The 18,602-nt window shown below is 35.4% G+C and overlaps 1 protein-coding gene across 1 annotated transcript; it reads left to right on the top strand.

Moving 5' to 3' along the window:
* Positions 1 to 352: 352 nt before the first annotated feature.
* On the top strand, positions 353 to 5,759 carry LOC107819104 (protein SAWADEE HOMEODOMAIN HOMOLOG 1). The gene is made up of 9 exons (XM_016645184.2): positions 353 to 556; positions 2,183 to 2,268; positions 2,365 to 2,410; positions 2,495 to 2,630; positions 3,403 to 3,466; positions 4,146 to 4,197; positions 4,383 to 4,526; positions 5,178 to 5,297; positions 5,378 to 5,759. The coding sequence occupies exons 1-9, from the start codon at positions 491 to 493 to the stop codon at positions 5,432 to 5,434; spliced, it is 771 nt and encodes a 256-aa protein (XP_016500670.1). The 5' UTR covers positions 353 to 490; the 3' UTR covers positions 5,435 to 5,759.
* Positions 5,760 to 18,602: the final 12,843 nt, after the last annotated feature.

Raw genomic sequence — 18,602 nt, 5'->3', positions numbered from 1 at the left:
AATAATTTCTTAAAAAATACTTTTAAAAAATAAATGAATTTTAGAATTACACTAAATAGACTACTACTCCTTCCGTTCCAATTTATGTAAACTTGTTTGAGTGGGCACAGAGTTTAAGAAAAAATAAAGACTTCTAGAATTTGCGGTCCTAAACAATTCAAAAAGGGCCCCAACGTATTTGTGTGGTTATAAAAGCTCCTCATTAAGGGTAGAATTATAAGTTTAAGTAAAATTATTTCCAAATTTAAAAAGGATTATTGTTTTTGGAACGGACCAAAAAGAAAATAGTTTCAAAGCTAAACGGAATTAATATTAATTTTGAAATAGGCGCCCAATAAAACCATGAGAAGAGACAAATTGGGTTGCGTTCCAAATTGTGGGTTTCGTTCAAATCTACTGTTAAATGGAGCTGGACCTTCGGCCATATTTCTCTCTTTTACTATAATTTCCTCAGAAAAAAATTGTGGGTTTCGTTCAAATCTACTGTTAGATGGAATTGGAACTTCGACCCAGAAAGAGACAAATTGGATCTTTCTCTGGCTTCTCAGAAGCTGAGGTACTTTCCATTTCTTTTCTGGGTTCCATTTTTTTTAAAGGATTATCTTTTCCAAATTTGTTCTTGACGGGTAGTTGAAGAATTGTATTAAGATGATATATGCATTAAGTTGATATTTTTCTTGTTTGATCTCTATTTAGAAATTTGTTTATCTTTTTCATGTTTTGTCTTTTAGGGTCGTTGAAAAATTGTACTCCCTCTCTTTTAATTTATATAACACGCTTTACTTATTAATAAGTTCCAAAAAGAATGATACTACCTCTGTTCCAGTTCATGTGAATCTTTTCACTTTTCGAGTGTCAATTTGACTAATTTTTTAAGCTAAATTGGATTAAATTAACTCAATATTTTAAAGTTAAAATCTAGATATTAAAAAATTATACAAAAAGTATGCCGACCAGCAGGTACCTACAAGCTTGTCAGGTACACGTTCCGGTCACTCTTTCGAAAAAGGTTCACATAAACCGGAACGGATGTAGTATGTTTTTGGGGCTATAAATCAGCTAACTAAAGGTAAAATGTGAAGTTTAATATTAAATAGTTTCTAAATATAGAAAGGTGTCATTCTTTATAGTACAAGCTAAAAAGGAAAGAGTGTTATATAAATTGAGACAAATGGAGTATATAGTTGTAGTATGAAGTATGCATTATCACTCTGCCTATGTGCAATAAATAGCCGAGGTTGTGGTAGGTTGAGATTTAGAGTAAAAGTAGTCATACTATAATAAATGATTAATGAATGGATACAGAGAATTTATATAGGTGACCCCAACTTGTTTGGAATTAAGGTGTAGTTGATTGATAGATATAGAGGAATTTTCTGCGCTTGACGCTCATTGGATTAAATCATGTTGAATTGTGTGAACGGCATTGTATTATGATTTAAGCTGTTAAAGAGGAGATATTTTTATTTATTTAAGTTTGTGACACATCTCTTACATGAGGGATGAATCTTTATTTCCCCTTTTCCTTTGAGCCAAACATGGGGATATAGTTTGTTAATATGTGGCCGTGAAACTTTAACGCAAGAACTTTGTCTGTTTTGACTCCATATTGAATTATATGAATGACTTAATTTAAAAGTTTAAATAGTTAAGGAAGGTCGGCGACAATGTTATGAAGGATGAAACCAATTAGACGGTAGTCTCTTGCAAAAGGGTAGCAAGTCTCAGCTGTTGGAATTGAGCAAACCAATGGGTTTGATTTAGTTTACGTTCTACATATCAAAGTTAGTTCAATTTGTTAATAGGTTGCAGTCCCTCTTCTTCCATTTAATATCACAAAAGATAAAAGAAAATAGTGGAGTATTTAAATGAGCTAGAAATATTGGTTGCTAATAGAATGTAGAAGCTATGGTCTATTAAAGTTATGTCCTTTCTGTATAATTTTGTAGAAATGTTAGTCTTGAATATTTATATCAAAAGTCGTTTGTCGTGTTTCACTGAGATTGCAAACTGAGGCTGCATACTGCAAGCACTTCAGTTTTGCCTTGCAGTTTTTGTACGTATTACATTTTGCTGCTTTTGAGCGACAGGAACCTAATACCATTGGATGCATTTCTAGTTCAGTTATTTTCTTCTGACTGAAAATCTTTTCATCGTCTTCCCAAATCCTTCATTCGAGCAGATTGAGAAAATGGAGAACTTAATTAACGAATCAAGTGAACAAGTTTGTGACCCAGAATTCTGCAAGAAAGTGGCAAAGACGTTCATGTGAGTTTTCACTTTGAACCAAGTAATATTTCTTTTTGCATACTCACAATCCGTACATGTATATTCTTTAATACATACTTCTCGGCATGTTTTTAGGCGCTCTCAAGGTCGTGCAGGAAAACCGATTGTTAAATGGACTGAGGTTCATACTTCAATAGCCTTTCTCTAGGATCTGTTCTTGTGGCTTGAAGGTTCGTATGGCACTAATTATTTCACTTGATTTTAGGTCCAAACTTGGTTTCAGAACAAGTTGCAATGCTGTCCTTTGAAGAATAATTCAGCTGAGGCCGACAAAAAACTGCCTGACGTCACAGAAAGATGTGCTTTAGATAAAGCAAATGAAAGCTCTCATACGGCAGAAGGTCTGTTTCAACATATGTTTTCTATGTTGCCAGAAATTTGACATGATGGTTATATGAGACTTATGTGGCCAAGCACGGCAGGTCTTTTCAACATATGTTATCTATGTCGCCAGAAATTTGACATGGTGGTTATATGAGCCTTATGTGGCTAAGTACAATGTTATCTACAAGCACTATTTTCTCTGGAGAAATTAAGTGCACATTAGTGCCTCTTGATTCCTTCATTGAATATTCACTATGTCGAAATTTCACATTTTTGTCTGTAAATTTGTTATGGAGATAAGATACTCTTAATATTCCCAACAAGTTTTGGCTTGTTTATGTTTTCTCAGCTCCAGCTGAGTAATTAGTAATATTAGTAATTTGAAATTATCTTTCACAAGTCCTCCCCTTTCTTCTGTATTGTTTTCCAGTGTTTATCTTCTATTATTTTCTTACCGTTGTCTAGTTTCCTTTATCAACTTCAACTGAAACCTTAACATCCAGTTAAAGCTACATTCAACTGACATAGAATAAGATCGACAAACCATGTTGAGTATCTGGTACTTCAGTTGGTGGAAAGTAAGTAATTGTTGAGATACCGAAATTGCATAGGCCTTTTCTTTTTCCTTTTTTTTTTCTTCTAATATTGATAGTTGAAATTCTTTTGTTCTGAATAGTTGGTCCTCCTTTCTCTTTTAACATTAGAGTTGCATTTCCTCTGGCATCAGAAATGTACTTTATATATTCATGACGAACATTTTGCAGTATATTCATGACGAACATTTTGCAGGCCAAAAAGTTCTAACGCAATCAGAATTAGAATTTGAGGCGAGGTCTTCAAGAGATGGGGCATGGTAAGAGTACAATTAGCAGGCAGGAAGGTTTTGGTCTTTTACAGTCAGAAATACTTACTGGGTACACATCGGTTTCAGTATATCATTTTGGATACGTAATTGAGTTTTATCAGCACTGTGTTAGTACATTTTCAGCTCCTTTAACATTTGAGATGCATATACTTGTGATGACTCTTGTTTGCATATTGTCTTTGTTTGTGACGTCCATATCTCAAAAGGTTCCATAAAATGAAGTTAACTGATTGAATATGACATCCGTGTCGACTAAGAAATGTCTTATTTCTCTATATTTTCTTTTCAGAGAGTTTTATCTGTTTTTCTCTTTTGTTGCTTTCCCTTTTGATGGGTGGTCAATGGCTGCTGGTTGGAGAATGTCTTTATGTTTATTTCTTTTGAAATTTGTGCTATATTAGTCCCCATCCATTTTAAACACACGGAACCAGAAAACTCTCAGTGAGTTCAAGTGTTCAAATAAGAGGCAATGAAAGTCTACTTCTCAAATCATCTTAGTTTTAGTTTACATAAAACTTTCAAAGCTTGTTTCTTAAGGGGAGTTGTTTTCCAGTTTTGCCAAAAACATTTACCTTAAATACACATTCCTCGTGGGGTTGATGAAGTAAAAAACATCAGTACTTGTTGATGACATGATTAATAGAGTGTTTTCTTCTGGATTTTACAGGTATGATGTTGATTCGTTTATCTCTCACCGATTTCTTAACTCAGGAGAACCTGTAAGCAGTTCCTATTTCTTCTAGAACTAACACCATATAACCGAATCCAGGCATTGTGGAATATGCTAAACCTATCTTAATGAATGTTTAGCAAGACTCTAAAGTAGCTCCTACTTATATTTCTATAACGACAGAAATCAAATCCGTTATTTATGGTTGCAATAACCAATTCACTGTTTTTGCAGGAGGTTCTTGTGAGATTTGTGAGCCTTGGATCGGAGGAGGATGAATGGGTAAACATAAGAAAGGCAGTTCGCGAGCGTTCTGTTACTCTTGAACATTCAGAGTGTAACAAAGTGAAGGTTGGAGATCTTGTTTTGTGCTTCCAGGTACCCTTTCCATTGGAATTTCTTTTCCCAATATTACTGCAAGGAAAACATAGAAATATTTGAATTTTCAATTCGTGATTACCAAGAAAAAAGGATTTTCTTAGAGTGCTAGGCTGGTGTGCACAATGGAAGAAAAAGATTCATATAAGTGATACTTATTAGTTAGGAATAGGTTTTAAATTTGTTAGAGAACCATATATATATATATATATATATATATATATATATATATATATATACATACATACATACATACATACATACATACATTTTCCCTACAATTATTTATTGTGGCATGATAATGATATGACTTGAGCTTAAAGAAAGAAGTGAGAATTCATATCGCCCACCCAACTTTGTTTAGGATTGGGGCATAGTAGTTGTTTTTGTTGCTTGGGTGGTGTGCTAAACTGCCAATAGAAAAGATTGAAAAATCATCACAAATTAGGAACATTGTGTCATTTTAAAGTGTATTTCGAATGCCCAAATGCCCCACTAACACAAAAATGATTTAGAAAGATTCTTCTTTCTCCATGGTCATCAGTCAGGGTATCCATAGCTTTACTTCTTTTTCGGCCAAATCCTTATTTCATTTTGAAGGTAGTGCAGATAACATCTTATTTTGTGTTCTGTTCATCTTCATTTAACTAGGAGGGAAAGAACCAATCAAAATATCTTGAAGCTCATGTTGTAGAGATTCAAAAGAGATTGCATGACATAAGGGGCTGCAGATGTCTCTTTGTGATTCGATATGGTCGTGATGACACCGAGGTAGGTATTGGTAATAACTAATAAGCATACACTATGGAGATGGACTAAATGTTTACCAGATTTTACTATTTTTTGCTCAGGAAACAGTTCGTTTGAGGCGATTGTGTGTTCGACCAAGCATATTAGGGCGTCCTTGACGTAGTTTGAACTTTGAATATAGTACATGCCGCCAGCATATGCTACTCAATCATAGAATCGATTCCAGTCAAGGTAAAAAAAGTCTGATGATCCCGCCACCCCTGCTCCCGGATTTTGATCCTACTGCTCTATCTAAGAGATGCAAAAGAATTTGTGAATTCCATCTGGTGAATTGCTGCCTTAGGGTGTTTGGCTATTAAATGGGGAGAACATCTTGTTTAGCTTAATATGACCATCTATTGTAAATAATTAGCTCTAAAACGACATGCAAGAAGCAAAATTTTGATGATACTTTAATGTCATTATTTACTGTTTTAGTGGTTGAAACAATTGTGTTAAAATTTGTCTTTAGATTATGGTTCAATTTTCGCTATAGTATAGTTTAAAATTACTGCTACCTTGTAATGCCTGAGATGCCAAATAACCTCACAAAAGAGTAATCACATCCCAAGAACTATTCTTTAACTCTTAGTTCCACTTTAGTGATTGAGTTATTATTTGGAAAGGTAAATGTGCTTTTCTTTGATTATAATTTTTTAAATAAATTTTAAATATTGTGAGGTTGTTTCCGAAAGACCGCTCAAGAAGACGAAAATAAATAATAGATCATTGATAGCAACAAAAGTCAAAGACAGAAAATAGATGGAAAAGCAACAACAATAACCAGTAATAATGCCATAGAATTATGAGAAAAAACGAAAATAGTGTGGAAACTATATAAACCACTAACATCCCAAGGCGAAACACTATCAGTCTAGCTTCGTCCCCGATACAAAGTAGAAAAACGCTCGACTCCCTCATAACCTACAACCCTAATGCTCGACCTCCAGCTATAGTATAGTTGAAAATTACTGCTACATCATCCATATAATGTCTGAGATGTCAAATATCCTCACAAAAGAGTAAATCACATCCCAAGAACTACTCTTTAACTTTCTTTGTTCCACTTTACGTGATTGAGTTATTATTTGGAGAGGTGAATGAGCTTTTCTTTGATTATAATTTTTTAAATATTTTTAATTGTTAAATATTGTGACTTATAGCACTTTTTACATTAGTTTTTAAATTTGTAAAATTTATTTCAAAAGTTTTTGAGGATTTTATGTCCGAATACAGACATAAAATAGAAAACCAATGTATGATACGCACCAATTACGTTTTGCCACATTTTTTTTTTCTTAATATTATTTTTATTTTCTCGTTGTTCACTATTTATTTTCTTTTTATCTTTTGTTTTCGTTTTCTTTCGTTCTTCTTCTCCTGCATCCTCCGTCGTAGCCACTACCATCACTGTCACAAGTGCCACGTGGATTCAAAATTTCTTTAGGAATTTTTGTTTTCCCCTAAATCTAATTACCTTTATCTTTTCTTATCCATAACTAGTAAACCACGACAACTATAAAACCAAGATAACACTTACCACCTTTCTCAAGACATGAAAATAATCAGGAATTCCTTCAAATTCTATCTCTCAGCTTTAGTCCTTCTACAAATTCTAACTTTTTCCAAAGCAACGGTTTAATTACTATGTATCGGTTACTAGCCGATTGGACAATTCAGTATCTATTCAATGCACAACTCAAGGTCACAATATTAGCAAATACAACACGCCTCGTGGCGTTGTTCTTGATTTTTCTATTGACACCAATGCTCCTAATCCTAATGCTTCATGTAAAATGAGTTCTGGAAATTTACATGGAAATTTTGTGCTATTTGATCCCTCAAAAGACCCTGGGAGATGTTCAGATAATGAAACATGCCAATGGCTATTAAATCCAGATGGAATTTATATATTTACTATTGACCATATAACTTTAGTGTATAAGGGGTCGTAAAATTGTTATTTGTATGTGTAAGGGGAATATTGGCAAGATTTTATATGTCTTCCTAATTATGATTGAAATATATTCTACCCTTTAAAGTACTTTTTTTTTTTTCAATCGTTTCGGTATTCAAAATTCATTAACTAAACTTATTTTGATAGGGAATGCTTTGTCATTTTAGTGGGGCTTATGGGACTTTTAAGTACTTATCCCTCGTTATTTCCTCCAAATAAAAAGGGGACTTTTTCGTATATATACGAGAGACCTCCGAAGAATTAATAGATAAAAATTCAGGAACATTGTTAATTTTTGTATAGATCGGTGGAATTGATCTTATATGTTGTATAAGTGCATTTTAATTGCGTTAGATGTATTTCCAGCTGCTTTAATATTAACTTTAAGATGCAGAGGTGGATCTAGAGGTTTAGTTACGAGGTTACGTGAATCAAGTAACTTTTGCTCAAACACTTTATATATATATATATATATATAAGGAATTTATTAAATATTTAACTATGGTCCAATTATTAATGTAGTATTAATTTGAGATTAATAAAGGAATCGATAAACTTCAAATTTTAAATCTGCCTCAGTTAAAATGTGTATATATACTTGTGATGACTCTTGCTTGCATATTGTCATTGTCAAGTCCATATGTTGTTCCATAAAATTAGGGATGACAGTGGTGCGGGACGGGTGTGGACTAAACCCGCAAAATTTTACCTTCATAGCAAATTTTCTGTTTTCAACCCGCCCTGCCTAGCACCCGCAAAACCTGCCCCGCCCCGCCCCGTGCCGCATAAGTTTTATTTTTCTTTTTTCTTTCATGTTCTTATTTAACTGAGACAAATAAGTTAAACAATTGGTTATTCTGTAAACCAGAGATGTTATTAGTTACATTACTAATATACTAATAAAATTGAAGCGTGGTTGCAAAACATATTCTGAGCCTCATATTCGTTATTCTGCACTTACTAATATTCTGTTGTTGCAAAATATAGAGTAATACTAGTATAAAAGAAAAACAAATCAACGACTTTGTTATGCCAAGAATTATCAATTCAATTTTTACAATCTGGAAAAAAAATTATCACACACTGAATTAGTATAATTGGGTCTTGCAAAAAATGAGTTGATAATCCCACCAAATAACACAAAAAATAGAAACAAAGAAAACAGTTTATTAGAAATAGAAAAACAAAATTGGGTGAAGCATTTTAATATTAATAAGAGCAAAAAAGGGAGCAGATTGCTTTAATGGTTTCAACCAACAAATCGCACCAAATTTTTTACAAAAAGGCAGTCAACCCGCCCCGTCCCGCACCACATAAGAGCACCAGCCTCGCCCCATTGCTATCCCTACATAAAATGAAGTTAACTGGTTGAATATAACATCCATATCGATTAAAAATACCTTAATTTTCTATCTTTTCTTTTCAGAGTGTTTTATCTTTCTTTTTTTCTTTGCTTTCCCTTTTGATGGATAGTCAATGACTGCTGGTTGGAGAATGTTTATTTGTTTTGAAATTAGAGCTATATTATACCCCTTATATGGAGCACCAAAAAATTCTCTTATTCTGTGCAGTAACTAGTAAGTACTTCGATGTGTTGATTAATGGTCAGAGATAGCTTAAAATCAATAGTTCATTACCAAACAAAGCAATTTATCCATAGTAGCTCCATATTAAAGTGAAAATTCATGTTACTCAATCATAAATAAGTGATAAATGTGCATATGAATGACACGTCTTGTATTTATTAGTTTGGTTTTTTCCGGCATTAGTTTTTCACAGGGTGCTTATTTATTTTTATCTGTTTGAGGCGACTGTCCTTGACATAGTTTGAACTATAAATATAGTATATGCCCCCAGCATATGTTACTCAATCATAAAATCGATTTCGATCAAGATGAAAATAGTCAGATGATCCTCCTGCCTGTTTCTGGATCTTGATCTGCTACTATATCTGAAATATGCAAAAGATTTTGTGTATAGCTACTATTAAAATGGGAGTACATCTTGTTTAGCTTTTCCTGGCCATCTTTGTGAATGATAAGCATGGTAAAATCAAAATTCTTATACCTACTACTATATCATTGTCGACGATGTTCTAGTGGTTAAGCAATTTTGTCTCAACTTTCGTTAAACTGTAGTCGTTGATTTCACCATGTTAGTTGATCACGCCCAACTATGCCTCTTAAGAGGTGTAGCGGCCGTTGCAAATATAATTCGATTTACAAGTTCGGAATCGAATCCCACAGGGAAATAACGTGTTAATTACAACTAATAGTTTTGCACGAATTCAAGTAATTTGAGTGTTTACTAACTAAGATCAAAGTAATTAAAAATGCAATAATTTATAACTAACAAGGCAAATATTGTAGACAAGATTTGGAAAAGTCTAAGGTTATGATTTTCCCTATTGTCGGAATCTTCCTCGCTGCGTTTCCTATAAATTCGCCTAAATATTTTCTACCGATCGTGAGTACTTTAAGTGTCGTAGCTCCTCTCTCTCTCTCTCTCTCTCTCTCTCTCTCTCTCTCTCTCTCTCTCTCTCTCTCTCTCTCTCTCTCTCTCTCTCTCTCTCTCTCGAGTAACTACTACAATTTACTAGATGTATTCTCTCGAATTACGCTACCTGGCACTAATTTACCGCTCACGACGATCGCACCAAGGCTTCGTTATCTCTAATCCCGCCTTTAGACCCTTCGTATCGATCTCTCAACTACATTAGGAGTGGTGTTGTTCAACAACTACCTAAATGTGCACTCTCTCTCTCTCGAGCAATTTACACACTAAATAGGCACAGTTAATTGAGAGCTCTTCAATTAGCAACAATGAAAATATAGTTGAACAAGTAGAGAAAAATTAAAGACAAATCAATATTAAACGCAGTAAAGAATCATCCTCCAATAGGTTCCACCAAACCTTAGATTAAAGAGTTTAGCTACTCATAAATACAATAACAATCAACATAATATTTAAAGACATGAAACTACAAAGTAAAGAGATAAAGGAAGGAAAAACTCGTTTGATTCTTGCTCCACAGTGCTTGGCAGCCTATTTCTTCTCCAAAATCATGTCCAACCCTAGAATAACTCATTTGGGGAGTATTTATATCAATCCCTCGGTCCAATTTCGGGTTTGGATCTTTTAACCTGCGATTTTAATTTACCATGCTATAGACCTCGCGAAGCCTGGTCTATAGCGCGGTCGACCTAGCTATAGACCTCGCGAAGCCTGGTCTATAGCGCGATCGACCTAACTATAGACCCCGTGAAGCCTGGTATATAGAGCGGTCGACCTGGCTATAGACCTCGCAAAGCCTGGTCTATAGCACGGTCAACCTGGCTATAGACCTGCAAAGCCTGGTCTGTAGCACGGTTTGGATACTTGATACTTTTGTGCTCTTTTCTTGTATTTTTGTCCTCTTTTTGTGCAATTTTCATTTGATGATTCCTTCTGATGTTCCTACACATAAAACAACATAATTTAGCACAAATATAACACAATAACTCATTAGACCAACAAAATATAGGGCGAGTAATGTGCTAAAAGTAAAGCATTTTGGCATCACATCACCACCCCACACTTAAACGTTGCTCGTTCTCGAGTCAACCACCAATTCCTAGAGCACTTTTATTTTCTTTTAGCACATCTGAAGCACGCCATACCTACTATGACTATGGTTGATAGCAACAATTAAACTTTAGCATATGTCTTCGACACACATTTCCTTTTACTTTATGCCATACTTCAAATCTTTATTCAACAAAAGGAAAACATGTTTCTAATAATCCTAACCTCACAAACTGACTCAATATCACAATGTATTCATGGCTTGAACACTTAACATCATAGAGAAATCTAATAACGTCACATATCCCTTGAAAAATCATATTCCCTCACAACAAGAACAAGAGAGTAAGTTGAATCCATACATTCGAATCAAATGCTCAAATATATTTTAAGGATTTTCATATATCAAAGAAATTCCTCACTCTCACAAAGAAGTCACATGCATGCACAAAGTATCATAGGCTTGGCCATTATGTAAACATCTACTAATGTAGGCTTGCTCGATCTAAAATCAATTAGGACCTTTTATGGTTGCAATGTTGACTTAAGGACGGGTAGGATAAATTTAGGAATAGTGACTAATCCTCCTAAACACTTTAACACATCGCATAATTAACTTTAAGCGCAAATTCTTCAATCCATTTCAATTTCACAAATATTATCACCCCCAAAAATATTTTCTCTTTCTTTAAGCATCACATTAATTCATACACACTAGCAAGGACAAGATAAAAGGATCATCCTTATTTCTTTTACTGCTCATTTTACAATTAAAATTCTTTAAGAGGTAAAAGGATCAAAACAATAATAATTAAGAACAAAGGAGTATAGGCTTATAATGTGGTTGCCAAATAAAAGTTTATAGGCTCAAAAGGGTTGACTAGAGATAATTTTTAATGTGGTAAGCATTAAGCTCAAATAAATCAAAGAATGGCTAGTATCATTTTTCAAACCGAACAAAACCTAAAATTTCGCTTCAACTCACATGCCAGGCAAGTTCTGGACTCTAATGTAATGACATATACTATATAATTTCTCACCACATATGGCACATGACTCACTAAGGACGGTTCCATTCCTATTCTCAAACAATTACAAGTATTCACAGAGCCACAAAATATTAAGCATCAAACACAAAGTGACACAAGCCAAGAAAATGAGATATAGGCGTCAATAAACATGTTATTACTCAACAAGGCATAATAAATATTTTCAAACCATAGGGAAGGTACTACACATGCTAGAGCCTAAATATGCTACTATCAAATTAGTCAAAGGTGCCTAGTAAATCTCATTTTTCCCATCCATTTATTTCCTAAATCTTATTCTACTCTAAAAATAAAATATTATGACACGATTCAAACAATATCCCATGGAAAAGAACCGAGGTACAAAAAAAAAAATCAGGAGGATTATTACTACCTAAAAATTAAAAATAAATATTTATGGATTTATTTTTTATCAGACTTTAAACCCTCAAGAAAATTATCTAGGATATCCACCGTCAGGAAAAGTCCAATTTTTTTTTATTTTTCTAATAAAGCATGTAAGGTGGTTAGAAAACTCCCTGATCAGACATCGTAGTGTGTTTAGTGAGGTGTGTGTTTTTGTATAGTGTTTTAATATAAAGAGGTTAGAAAACAAAGTAGTGTTTTAATATAAAGAAGTAATATAAAGAAGTTAGAAAACAAAGTAGTGTTTTAATATAAAGAAGTTCGAAAACTAAGCTTAAAAAATATTAAAACATCACTTACCTGTGCGCGCTCCCAGCGAGTATTTTACCCGACGAAGCGAGCTGCATAGCGAGATGAGATGCAGGCGAATCGAGGTCATAGCGAGCTGGTGGTCTGGCTGGGCGAGGTCTGCAACGTGGTATTTGAAAAGCAAAGAAAACTGCCCTCGCGATAACCCGCGCGACGCGAGGCTAACGCGAGGTACTGCTTAGCGAGCTGTATCATTTGCGATGCGAGGCTTAACGCCAGGTTGTGATCGCTGCATCTCTTGCGACGCGAGCTTAATGCAAGGTAGTTACCTGGCAACGCGAGCTAGAAAGCACGCTGGGCAGCAGGCGATGCAAGCAGTAACGCGAGATTAACCTCGCTTAATCCCTCACTGAGCGAGCTCTATATCACGCTTAAGACCTGGCGACGCATGGTGTTTATCGAGAAAGGGAGTGGTTTGTTGTGCTTAGGCTGGGCAAGCTCCCAACAAGAAATGGACAGTAGGTTTACAACAATGGACAGTGGGTGATGTGAGGTGTGTGCATGGGGATTGGCCAACTGAGTTTTTATAGTGAAAATGGGAGATGGCCAGGCGAAACCAATAGCGAGCTAGAAACATGGTTGGCGAGGATTTCAGGGAGCAAAGGACCATGCTAGGTGATCTTTAATGCGTGCTGAGAACCTAGCGACGCGAGCTCCCAACGAGAAACTTACCTCGCGAGGCGAGCGCCTAATTAGCGAGCTGCGAAGCAGGCGATGCAAGGCATAACGCGAGGTTATTTCCTGGCTATGCGAGGTATGCTGCTAGGTTGTTCTCGCTGTTTCCCTTGCGACGCGAGGCTACCGCGAGATTGGTCTCGCTATGACCCTCGCTCGATGCAAGTTGTGCCGCGAGGTGAAATGTTTGCAATGCGAGGTTTGCTTCCAGGTGCGTTGTGCATTTAAACTGGGTGACGCGAGGTACGCAGCATTGTTTGGAGCGTATGCATGCAATTTTTATTTCGTTTTGTGAACGACTCCAAGAGCCATGACTTTCCCTCGTGCTCCATTATCTGTTCAAACACCAAGATTTAGCTAAAAACTTGTTAGTGCATAAAAAACAAAAATTTATAGATAAGCTAAAATAAAGTACGAATTGGGTTGCCTCCCAACGAGCGCCTTATTTAACGTCGCGGCACGACGCATGCGATCAAACTTAAGGTTCACTCAACAATTGAGGCTCCTTCAAATGAATCGCCGATACAACATTTTCCTCATCCATGCCAAGGTAATGTCTCAATCTTTGCCCATGATAAGTAGGGATTTTAACCTATTATTTGCTCTCTTTTACTTGTGTTTAGGGCCAAAAATTCGTGAAGATATTTCCGGAAACTAATGTAATATGCTTGCTTGCAGGGATTGTTCAAAATGAGCCAAATGAGTCATAATCAACTCATAAAGGAGTCAAAACTTGAATAAAAACTAAGACTGGGCCAAAAGATGTGAAACGCGGACCGCACAAATGTTGTGCGGCCGTGAAAGCAACAACGCGGACGTGAGTACTATTTCGATCCGCGAAAGGAAGATTCGGAGAGATGGATTTTTGGACTAAAATATGAATGCGGTCGCGTCAAAAAGGTGCGGCCGCGAAAGTACCTATGGGGCCGCGATTGGAATTATACAGACTATGGTTGCTGAAGTTCAGAGAGCTTACATTTTAAGCAAAAACAAGAAGTGCGGTCCACGTCAAGATTATGCGGCCGCAGAAGTCTCCTACGCGACCGCGATGGAAATTACACGGTCTGCGAAACCATGCTCAACCCAGATCCAGAAGTGAAGAACGCGGACCGCGATCAGAATTATGTGGCCGCTAAAACAAGAGTGTGGTCGCGGTCAGAATTATGCGGCCGCATAACCTCCGCAAGGGTATTTTTGTCCGAAAATTTCAGCTTAGTATAAATAGAATTTTTTGTCATTTTTAAGGGATGTTGTGTATTTGCTGAGCACGTGAGACGGCTGGAACTTCCATTTCGGGCAATTTTGTACTAGATTCACCTTATAACAATCGATTTTCATCTTTTAATCTAGTATTATGAATTTTATCTTCTTTTCATCTTTGATTTCTGTTATTTCTATGAGTAGCTAGACCCATAGTTAGGGTTTTGACCCAACTCTAGTATGGGTATTTAATGGGTACTGAATTTTGGGGCTTGAATATTTATGGGTTAGTGATATTTAGCCTAGTTCTTGCTAGAATTGTAGAATTAGTGGTTGCAAACACTGATTCATGCCTTTATGACTTAGTCTCTTCTTGAGAAAGAGAGACTATGTCTAGGAAAACTAGGCTAACAAGGAATTGGGGTGAACTCAAGAAATTGATAGCCCCAATTAAAGGGTTAAACTTAGAGATAGTGATGCCCGACTTGAGCTAATATCACATGACGTGCATGAATACCCGTTTGGACTTGAGAAAGCCAAATTGGGCAAAATCACTCAAACTATCGAGAGGTATAAAGTGAGTACTTGGGTGTGATAGCTATATTACGACCCCAAATTAATCAAGCTTGCCCTAGATTCTTGCTACCCGTTAGATATCCTCCTAGGCGGAAGTCACTACCCTAGTCCTTTTTAAACACTTGAAAACCAACATAAAAAAATATTGTACTTAGCTTTAATCATTGCATACAATAGAATAGAATTAGAAGTAGAATCAAAAACAAAATGTGTGGAAGCGTAATTAGGAACAAAACACGAATCTAGACTTAGATATAAACTTAATTCTAAATCAGTTGACTCCTTGTGGATTCGATCCCGACCTTGTTGGGTAAAACTGCATCGACCATCCTCGCTACTCAATAATAGTGCAGGCTTGGAACAGATCAATTTTTGGTGCCGTTGCCAGAGAGTTAGACGGTCTTAGCTATATATCTAACTATTTATGTGTTTTGTTTTTTTCTTTCCTTCCATTTTTCTAATTTTTGTGTGTCAATTGCTTTTAGGTACCAAATGGCTCTTAACGAGGCCCTCAGATATATTCCTCAGGGGGAGGAGGTAGATTAAAATGAAGTGGATGAGGTTCATCTTAAACCTTACGTACAAAGAAGAGGCCACCCGCCTTATGACAATGTTCCAAACCCTCATCCACCTCCTCCAAGGGCAGCACACCGGGTGTTGCCCAATGAAGGCTACGCAAGTGCAATTGTCCCGCCCCGGATTCGGGCGGGCAATTTTCAAATAACCAATGCCATGCTTACTCTATTGGAACAAAGGGGTTTCTTCACCGGAACTCCACATCAGAACGCATATAAGCATCTCAATGGTTTTGTAGACACATGCTGGGAGAGCAAGCATACGAATGTATCTAAGGACGCTTTAAGGTTAAGGCTTTTCCCTTTCTCACTTAGAGGGAAGGCTTTGGATTGGCTTGAGAGGTTACCCAACCATTCCATCACCACTTGGGATGAGTTGGCCGAGAAGTTCACAACAAAGTTCTTTTCTCCGGGACATATGGCAACATTGAGAGATGAAATCCTTGATTTTAAACAAGAGCCAAATGAACTGTTACATGAGATTTGGGAACGGTACCGGACAATGGTCAAAGAATGCCCCAACAACGATATGACTGAAGCAATGATCCAGCAAACCTTTTATAGGGGTATCAACACAACTAACCAGTGTGTGGTGAATCAGCTCGCAGGGGGTAACTTCATGAACATGCCATATTCAGAAGCATGTGAAATATTAGATGAGATGGCAGATACCTCTTCAGCTTGGCAAAGCCGGGCCAACGTTCCCTAGGGTGACCATAATGTTATCCACCTTCACAAGGAACTTCATGATCACGGACAAGCCATAGCAGAGTTGACAACTACCATGAATCAGTTAACCAAGGCATAGCTTCAGCAGGTTCAGGGTGTCACACCTACTTTTTCCCGAGGGGATAGGGAGTTTTTCCAATTTAAGTTACATTATTCGAAATAGGATTATTTATTTATTCATAGTCGCCACTTGGAATAATTTATGGTGTCCCAAGTCACTGATTTATTTTAGAATCCCAAACCGAGGAAATTTGACTCTTATTTTTGGTCCGCGAACACAAAAGATCGGGTAAGAAATTCTGTTAACCTGGGAGAAGGTATGAGGCACTCCCGAGTTCCGTGGTTTTAGCACGGTCGCTTAACAATTAATACTTGGCATAATTATCTGATTTATTATATGTTTTAAACTCATTGTGCATTTTTGTCTTTTACCGCTTTTTAATATTTATGGAATTTATTTTAACAAGTCGCGATGTGGCACACTTGTCGTTTTGGTACACATTGCAAACCGCGCCACGTGAAACGTACCCGCGATTTACAACATATTTATTTTTATTATTATTTGAAGTTATGGTCAAGTCACGTGAAATGCGCACTTGAATTGGGGTTTACGTATCATGACTATGCCACAGGAATCATACCCATAGTCATGATGATTTATTATTAATCGCGCCTAAATCAAGCTACGGTGTTCGAATATTATTCAATTACTAATTTTGACATTATTGTAAGGTCATGAGGTATGTATATTGTTATGGAGGAAATGAAGTAAATTAATTATGGAAAAAGTTGGCTAGCTTGTGAATGTTTATTTGTTTTTGGTCATGTGCAACAATTAGCCCATAAATACGCTAGGAAAGTTCAATTAAAGTCTTACACCAATTATGGTCCAACCTAATCTCTTATAATTTTACTGCTAACCAATATTTGAAATTAGACTAAATTTATGGCAGGAAAAGATAGACACAGGCAGGATCAATTTAGTCACTAAGATAGGAGATCAAAATGAAACTAAAGCATGCTAAATTGGAAAGTCATTACTTCATTGAATAAACAAGAAAAGTAACGAATTAATACATATTCATCAATAAAATTAACCATATGAACTACTAAAAAGGACAATAAATTATTCTTAACAAATACTCAACATGAAAACACATTAATCTTAGCACACTCAGATGCGAACTCGATCATATCATACTCAAAGTTAAATTAAAACAGAGTGACCCAAAACATTAATGAGAAAAAAAAATAGAAAGAGAAGTGAACCTTTGTATTGATGATTGTGGATTTAAATTACAACCACTCAATGATTGGATAGCTCTCAACTGGACCCTTCGGACCACGAAAAACTCGAGCGGCAAATCTCAACTTGCAACCTCAATCGACCCTGCAAAACTGACGATTTAGTGGCTATTTTTGGAGCTTTTTTCTTCTTTTGACGGGGGGGGGGGGGAGGGGGGTTAATGATGGCTCAAAAGTGGTCAAGGGCTGGTGGTTTTGGGATGGTGAAGCTGTTGGAGTTTTCGAAAGAAAGCCGAAAAAAGAATGACACGAGTAGAAATTTCCTTATCCTAGAAGAAGAAAATATTTTTTTCTCAATTCCTTCCTCCCTATTTTTTCCTTTCTCTCTTTCACTTTTTTTCATCACATTTCTCTTCTATTTATAGGAAAAAAATCGGATTTTTCAGATTTTTATTTTTTTATTTTTAATTAAAAAGAATTTTCACTTCCCATTTTTCTTATTTTTTTAAAAAAATAATTCTCCACTTTCATTTACTTTTATTTTTTAATTTCTCACTTTTTTACTTTTAATATATTTAAAATGCCACTTTTTTACTTTTCTTTTTTTATTTTCCACTTACTTTTACTTTTTTTAAAAAAAAAATCAGATACCCTTACTTTTATTTTTTAATTCCTACTTTATTTTACTTTTTATTTTTTAAATTTTCACATTCTTTTACTTTTATTTTTTAATTTTCCACTTTCTTTTACTTTTTTTATTAAACAATTTCTACCTACTTTTACTTTTACTTTTTAAATTTTATATTTCTACTTTTACTATTTTTCAATTCCCATCCGAAATTTGTTTTAAAAAAAATTAATAATTAATTTTTATTTATTTTCGGTTTTTAATTCATTTTATTTAAAAATAAAGACAAAAATAATACTAATAGTAATAATTTACCTTTTAAATTATTAATAATTTTTCTATATATATATATATAAGTGTAACAAAGCTAAAAAA

Source organism: Nicotiana tabacum, chromosome 19 (genome assembly GCF_000715075.1).
Source record: "Nicotiana tabacum cultivar K326 chromosome 19, ASM71507v2, whole genome shotgun sequence".
In the NCBI taxonomy this organism is placed as follows: Eukaryota; Viridiplantae; Streptophyta; class Magnoliopsida; order Solanales; family Solanaceae; genus Nicotiana; species Nicotiana tabacum.
The sequence above is the reverse complement of the archived record's forward strand: the minus strand, read 5'-3'. Positions and strand labels throughout refer to the sequence as shown.